Source organism: Camarhynchus parvulus, chromosome 18 (genome assembly GCF_901933205.1).
Source record: "Camarhynchus parvulus chromosome 18, STF_HiC, whole genome shotgun sequence".
NCBI lineage: Eukaryota > Metazoa > Chordata > Aves > Passeriformes > Thraupidae > Camarhynchus > Camarhynchus parvulus.
In genome coordinates, this window is record NC_044588.1 from 1,424,939 (window position 1) to 1,433,072 (window position 8,134).

The 8,134-nt window shown below is 49.1% G+C and overlaps 1 protein-coding gene across 1 annotated transcript; it reads left to right on the forward strand.

Moving 5' to 3' along the window:
* The first annotated feature begins 1,938 nt into the window (after nt 1-1,938).
* On the forward strand, nt 1,939-3,768 carry NOG (noggin). Its single transcript, XM_030962057.1, has one exon. It carries the CDS (start codon nt 2,469-2,471, stop codon nt 3,138-3,140), a length of 672 nt encoding a protein of 223 aa, XP_030817917.1. The 5' UTR covers nt 1,939-2,468; the 3' UTR covers nt 3,141-3,768.
* The last annotated feature ends 4,366 nt before the right edge of the window (nt 3,769-8,134 follow it).

Consider the following 8,134-nt stretch of genomic DNA (forward strand, 5'->3'; position numbering starts at 1 on the left):
AGAGGCTTAAAGAGACTCATTCCAGAAACATTTCATTGTGCAGGTAACTCACTTGAGGAGGAAAAGGTCTTGTCTTCCAGTCCTTGTTTAGAGTCACAATTTTGAATGTGGTATCCTAAACATCTGGCATGGAATAGATGATACATAGGCCTTATTAGCTTTGCTTTTTAGACCTAAGATTAAAGAACTGGTTTCAAATACCAGCTGAGTGAAACTTAATTTATTATTAAAAAAAATTACAAGCAATAGAATGTAACTTCTGAATTTTTGCTTCTGTTTCTGAGGTGTGGCTTCTCACTTATATCGAGGGACAACTTTTATGCCAAATTTCAGCAATTAAAGTTTACCAGGGTCTGGGTGAAGGTAGAGACCTCAACTTGCAGGTGAAAAAAATTGTAATAAAACTCCAGCAGATCTTTGACTGACGTTGTAGCAGCAAGTGTCACTGTGAGGCTCTTTCACAGTGTTGACCTTAGATTAGTTTTCCATCTTTTTCATGTAATCTTTTTTCACTTATGTAGTATTTATAAAATGCCCTAGATGTTCTGGAATAAAGCAAAGTTAAGAGTTCTTTTAAATTGAAAATTGGGAATGAAACTAGTTGAAAAAATAACATTTTTATAAAAAACACCCAGTATTGGTAATATGATCTACGTACTACTTTCATAATCAACCTAATTTTGAAGGTTAGATTTAAACAAATGCATAAATAATTTAGGTGAAATGGCTTAGCTTCAGTCCCATTAAACTTAGGCTCCTAAGTGCCTAAATAGCCTGCAGGAATGGGATTCAAGCACTTCAGGAAATTTTACTCAAACCATAATAGAGCCTTACAGCCATACAGCCATACTGCCCGCCACACCGTGTAAGTGCTCTTTGCAAGACAGTAATTCTGCCAAGGAAGTGGCATTTAGTATCAAATTTTAAATTGTTTTATGTATTTCCATTGAGGCACTTTCCATCTTTCCTGTATGGATTGAGGGCATAACTGGAAATTGCGTTTCTGATGAAGAAGTCTTAGCGAGCTCCCTAGAAAATCGCTAAGCAAGTGCTCCGGAGAGAGCAGCGGGGCCGGGCAGTCTCCCGGAGCGTCCGCCATGGGAGCCGAGCACCCGGGCTCGTCTCGGGGGACCGCAGGTCCGTTCGCGGGGTCCCACGGGGCCGCAGCCCCCGAGGTGCGCGCGGAGCCCGCGGAGCCGCCTCCTCCCGCCCGCAGCACCCTCGGGGCTCTGCCCGGGCTCACCCGCGGGGCGCGGGAGCCTCTTCCCGAGTTTCTCCGGCGCCGAGGGCATCCCGCCGCTCCGCGCCGTCTCGGTGCCCCCCGGGCCGCCCGCGGGCAGCCCCTGGCCCGGCGCGGCGCCGCCAGCAGAGGGCTCGCTCCGCCCGGGAAGGCGCCCAGCGGCCCCGGCGCCGCGGGCAGAGCGTCCGCAGCGGCCGCCCCGCGGGCGGGCAGCGCGCCCCGCGCCCATGTGCGCGCCCGGGCAGGCGGCCCCGGCGGCCGCGCAGCGCAGGCCGGGCCGGGAGGGCGCGGGCAGCCCGCGGAGCACCGGGACGGCCGCTGCTCTCCGCGGGGCGGCCGGGCCGTGCTCCTGCGCGGGGCGGGCGGGAGAGGCCGCGCTCGGCGCCCACGAGGAGAGCGGCGGGGCGAGGCCGAGCCCGGAGCCGGCGGCCCCGGCCCGACGAGCGGGCGCCCGGCCGGGCGGAGCTGCCGGCGGCCGCCCCGGGCAGAGCAGCATCTCCCGGGGCGCGGCGGCTCGCGTGAGCGGCGGCGTGCGGAGGGCGGGGGGAGGCGGCGGCTCCCGCCTCAGCCTTCCCCAGCAGAGGGTGCCTGCCGGTGGGAAGGGGGAAGCCGCGCTCTCCTGGACTTTTGTGGGAGTGGGGGTTGTGTTGTGTGTGTGGGTTTTAAGGGGGGTGGGGTGGGTTAGGAGAGAGTCTGTGGTTTCCATGGAGATGAAGCTGAAAGTGCAGGAAATTTAAAGGCTTTGGGTCCTTGCAAAGCAGACAAACTGGTGCCAACGTGCGTGGCTGCTGTTGCTGCTGAGGAGGCTGCTTTGCAAACGGCGGAGAGGAGCGGGGAGGAAGAACCGGCAGCTACTTCTTCCACACGCACGGGCAGACAACGAGGAGCAGCAGCAACAAGCAGAATTCGCAACAAAAAGAGGCATCTCCCGTTCCCGGGAAGGGCGAGAAGAAGCAGCAGCAGCAGCAGAATTTTGGAGCGGCTTCACCAGGAGAAATTTTATAGAGAAGCCTGCAAGAGAGAGTGTTTGCAGGGGGCTTGTTCTCCGCGCTTATCAGGGGGCTGTCTTTGCTGGTGGTGCGGCGAGTGGAGATCGTGATCCCCTTCAAAGACGAGCTATTTTGGATATCCCCGTACAAGTTTTCTGATGTATTTGCTTGCACCTTCTTCCCTTGCTGTTTGGTGAATCCAGCCCCCCTTTCCCCCTCCCCCCACCGGTCTCCCAAGGATGGATCATTCCCAGTGCCTTGTGACTATATACGCCTTGGTGGTTCTGCTGGGTCTCCGGCTAGAGCAGGGCGCCTGCCAGCACTATCTGCACATCCGACCGGCTCCCAGCGACAACTTGCCCTTGGTGGATCTAATCGAGCACCCGGACCCTATCTTTGACCCCAAGGAGAAGGATCTTAACGAGACCTTGCTAAGGAACCTCATGGGCGGACACTTCGACCCCAACTTTATGGCTGTTTCTTTGCCCGAGGACCGGCTCGGAGTGGACGATCTAGCTGAGCTGGACTTGCTGCTCAGGCAGAGACCCTCGGGAGCGATGCCCAGCGAAATCAAAGGGCTGGAGTTCTACGACGGGCTGCAGCCGGGCAAGAAGCACAGGCTGAGCAAGAAGCTGCGCAGGAAGCTGCAGATGTGGCTTTGGTCCCAGACCTTCTGCCCGGTCCTATACACGTGGAACGATCTCGGCAGCCGCTTTTGGCCCCGGTATGTCAAAGTGGGCAGCTGCTACAGTAAAAGGTCTTGTTCAGTCCCCGAAGGCATGGTTTGCAAACCTGCCAAGTCCGTGCATTTAACGATCCTGAGGTGGAGGTGCCAGCGCCGGGGCGGGCAGAGATGCACATGGATACCCATCCAGTACCCCATCATTTCGGAGTGTAAGTGCTCTTGCTAGGGCTGGCACTTCCCTTCGCGCCCCTTCTCCAGCGGACTCACGTGGACCTTTGCTGCAACAGAAATAAAAGACATTTGCTTTCTGGTTAACGTTGTAATGCACTGTAATGTGTAGGAGAATGTATATTGTGTGTGTATATATGGCACCGGTTTAATATACTATTAAAAGGTCAGTATTATACGTGAAATAATCAGCGTCTACTGTATTTTCAAGACTATTACCCTCATCGTTGCTAATGTATTCTGTTTTTCTTGTTTTTCTTTTTTTTTTTTTTTTTTTTTTTGGTATTTATATTCCAGAGAGAAGTTGCTTCGCTTTGGCGAAGTAGGTTTTTTGTTGGGTGTTTTTTTAATAAAAGGATTAAAAAATACAAACCAAACTTTTTGATAAGAAAACTTTGATAGTATTTTCCATTATTCGGAAAGCGTGTGTGTGAGGGTTTTTTTTTCTTTTTCCTTACGGACTTCAGATTTAAAATAAAAATGAATAAACGCCTAGAGCACAATGTTATTGTAAATAGAGAGAACAGTTCGAATGACTTAATCCTATGTAAATGAAGAGTTATCTGCTATTTATTCTTTATATCCTTGTAGTAAAAGTGCAGTGCAGAATTAAAGTCAACCACTAAAACACGAGCCGTTTGGATTCTGTTTGCTTTTTGGTTTGGCCGCCGTCGGGGGGCTTTCTTCTCTCTCCTCCTCGTTCTCCACGCTCAGCAGGACGTTTCGTGGTGGCAGGGGGAGGTGGGAACCTGCTCACGACTCTGTTAGAGGGGCTCTGCCGCACCTACACCGCCGGAGTGCCTCGGGCTGCGGCCCCGCAGGATGGGGGGCGGCCGGCGGGGGGGTCCCTCCCTTTCCGCGCTGCGCTGTCCCCCGCGGAGCCGCTCCCGCGGCCGCGCAGCCCCGGCGAGCTCGGTGGCAGCTGCTCGGGGATTTTTCTTTTAACCGCTTGACATTTCATTTACAACGGGACACGTGTCTTTCACACCTACCATTGTGGTGGGACACTGCTGAAACTTGACCCCTGGGCTTTGGGGGGTTTCGGCGCAGACACGTTATTAGGCTGATCCTGTGACAGCCCCGCACACCGCCCGGACCGGCCCGGTTAACTCTTTGGGCTCCCGCCAGCGCCGGGCCATCGCCCCCCTGTCGGGCTGCCCGGGGCTGCGGGGCTCGGGGACTGCACCCCCTCCCTCGAGCCTCCTCTCTCGAGGCACCCCGGGAGCACCGCGCCCCGCAGCCGCGGACCAGCGAGCGCTGCCGCCGGGCAGGAGCGCCCCGTGCCGCCCGTGCTGCCGCGGGGTGCCCGAGCCCCGCCGCCGCCCGCTCCCGGCCCGCCCCCGGGGCCGCCCCCGCCCGCCGCCCTCGGCGCTGCGGAGCGGCCCGGCCCGGCCCGGCCCGGCCCGGCCCGGCCCGCAGCTGTCCCGCGGCTCCTCGGGACCCGGCCCAATTAGGGACGTGTTTGACTTTTACGTGCTGGGAGAGCCGGCGGTTCGTATCTCATAGATACCAACTGCGAAAACAAACTCTCCACGTGTTCTTCAAAGGCTCCCTGACAGTGCAGAAAGCCTTTTCCTTATTTATCTTGGAGCCAGAAAACCTCTTTTTTTTTTTTAAATTTCTCCTTCAAAACTCGGAGGGAATCTATGCTAATCATTTTAAACCCGTGGGTCTTTCATTGAGACGAGCCAGCCCTGCTTTCTCTAACGCTTAGTTCGGTATCTCCGAATGCATATTCATTCCCTCGCTCAGTCTCTCGGTGCGTTTTACCGCCCGTCTCTTTGCTCTAATTTCAATAGTTTTGGGAGGGGGGAAGAAAATCAGATCTTGGGACATTTAGGGTATTCATTAACCTAGTGAAGAGGAACAGAGGCATTATTACTCACATAGAAGGCACCCTGCCCCCATGTCTATCTAAGGGTTCATTGTAAAAGGATTAAAAGTTAAAGACCTTCATCTTATGATTCTTTCATTTAATCTTCGTGGCGCCTGAAAGACATGCTGGATGGATGATCACATTTAAAATATTCCTAATGTCGGCTACCTTAGGACTCCAGGCAGGGCAAACAAACGTAATTTATTTCCAGAAGAAAGGGTATATTGAGATGTTTAAGTTTATGAACCACCATTACCATGTATATTTGTTAGGTTCTGACAAATACCCAAATAACATTAAAATCAGCCATTCATCACATATGAATTTATGCAAAACCTTGTATGCCTGGGGCCAATATTTTTTTAGACAGAGTTTCACTTGCAAAAAAAAAAAAGTTTGTTTAAAAAAAAAAGCAAGAGTTTTTCATGACTGGTAAACACGAGAATTATGTGAACAGAAACTATTTCATGCTGGGATGGCAGCCAGGGACTCGGGAATGTCAACAAAAGTTCTCCGAAGGTTGAAAATGTCACTGGATTACAATACAAGGTCCTTTGCCCCATTAGCAAACTTTGCTAAAGTAATATTCCCACTACTTAGCGAGGGGGCTCACCCAGTGATTTATCTGTCTGTGATCCCAGCAATGGGGCAAACAGGGACTTCATCTGGAAATCACCTCTGACTGCTGGCTTCAAGATTTAAAAAATTTTATGTGTGAGTGTGTATTGGTGACTGTTATGTGAGTGTAAAAGAAGTGTGCTGTTAATGTAGTCTAAATATTTATCACCATATCTGTCTTAATATTAATCCAAGGGTCATTGTCATCAGAGAGTCATGTGTTACATACATGCCTTCTCAACCAATAACACCCTGTTAATAAATTTAGGAGAATATTTGGGGTTTTAAAAAAATCAAGTTTCACCATTCATAAGGCCCATGTGTTTTTTGGTTTTTTTTTTTTTAATAAATAGCTAAATTTTGTCAGCTGGTAGATCAAAAGTAAACTAGTAGTCTTCACTGTTGTTTCTGGTCAGGTCCACTTTCTGGTCCTCCTGCCCTAGTGTTGAAATGTTTGGCTTATAGTGGAAGTGTTTCAAGCCAAACAAATAAAATATCTTTCTGATGAATGTTTCTATGCAAATCTATTTAATATTAGATTTTGTAATATGTTTTTATAGCAAAATTGAATTATAGCTCTTTTAAATAAAAATCAATTCATAACACAGCCAGTTTTTCTTTGCTGATCTTTGTAGTGGCATCATAAGACTGCACAAAGACCACTGTGGGGAAGAATTAAGGGAAAAGTTTAAAGTTTGCTTTTAGATACTCTGCAGTTTCTTATTTTGCAATTTTAGTGTCTTAAAGCATAATAATGGGAATTTCAATTCATTTCTGTGTCTGCCACAGGCCCAGCTGAGTCATTTAACCTGTGTGCTGCCGTTGCTTGTGAGGAGCACAGGACTTCATCTTCTTTGCCACTGTAGTCAGTCGTTATCAGAATAATCTGTTCTCTCACACCACGTGTTTATTGAAATTCTAATAAAGTTAAGGCCTGGTGTTCAAGGGAGGTTCCTCTATGACATTGCATTTAGCATCCAAGCCATTGTTTTTGTCAGTGCAGAGCAGTATTCTATGTATCATTCTCCAATGCTTTATACTTCTGATTATCAGGGGAAAACATGACTTTTAACCAAAGTTGTGATGATGGATAATTTGAAAGTGCTAAGAGGAACACAGTCAATAAAAGCACAAAAAAGTAAACCAGAGTAACTTGTCCAAATTAACCAATTCAAAATTAGTTCAGATAGTGTGAACAAAATGAACCAATTAGGAAACATTACACATTAAAGTGTTGACTCCTCACATACATACTTAACTGAAAAATCTATTTGGTTCCTTTTATCATTTTCAAAATACCACCACAAAGATGAGTTTTTGAGATTGCATGAGGGCACTGTGGAGTCATCACCAAAATAACTACAGCTAGAAAATAGAGCAGTAGTATTTGGGTAAATACTGGACAAGTTTTTCTTCTTCCATAGTTTTAATAGAGAAATAATCTTAATTTAGTTACATCAACATCTTGAAAAAAATTCCCAGCAGCTCGCTTCACTGGGCTGTTGTATAAATGTAATCTGCACCACATTGGCTGGATCTTGGACGCATTAAAGAGAAGATATTCCAGCTTGGAGATTTGCCAGGAATCTTCATTGAAAGCTGAAATAAATATAATGACATCATCATATAATGTAACGTCATCGCTTCCAAGGTGAGCCAAACCAAAGGTATGCTGGCAGGGGAATGTTGCCACCTGGTAGATCCATGCTAGGAATAGATATGATACTCTCATCCAGCGGGGAGGAGAAGAGCCACACTCTTCTGGAGTGCCCACTAGGATCCTGCAGTCTCTCTGTGCCTGCAGGTCCAGTGGGAGCCTTGCTGCACGTGGGAGCTGCAGGATCTGTGTCAATGCTCTCTTTTAAGAGAGCAGCTCCAGCAAATTTGAAGAGACCTTTTCATTCCCTCTTCCCTGCTCCCAGACCAAGCAAGAATCTCCAATGGTTAAAAGGAAGGGAATGAATACATTCACTTGAAACAACTGTTGGAATGGTTCAGACGGGAACAGAAATATTCAGCAATCAACATTAAAGACTCTAAATCCTTGGAGGTGTTATTGCAGGATCAGCAGCTTACAGCCCTCTTTGTGAATCCTGGGTACCAGTGTATTACCGCTAAGTCCCCTGCAGCCCGTTCCCTGAGGGGAAAGCAGCTGCCCTGTGTGATGTGCTTCTGAAGAGTCTGGGAGAAAAGCTGCTGCAGAAAAATCTGCACGGGTGTAACGTCACAGTGAGTCACTTTCCCTGCTGAACTGTGGGACAGGAGTGCAGAGATGCCACAATTTAGCCTCTAACTCTGTTAGTGGATGCCTTAGATGGAAACCACCTGAGAGCTGATGCTGTGGGAGCTCACTAATTATAGTTCTGCCCTCTCTGGGTTATATTCATGGGCCTTCGAGCATCCTTCTGAGTCAGCACTCAATGCCAGACCAACCTGTGCATGCACTCAGCTCCTGTCAGCCTGTAGATGTCCTGGAAAGCTTTGGAGCCATCCCTGTG

Bases quoted from the DNA above. Each gene is read 5' to 3' on its own strand.
- NOG (XM_030962057.1), top strand. From the start codon at position 2,469: ATGGATCATTCCCAGTGCCTTGTGACTATATACGCCTTGGTGGTTCTG.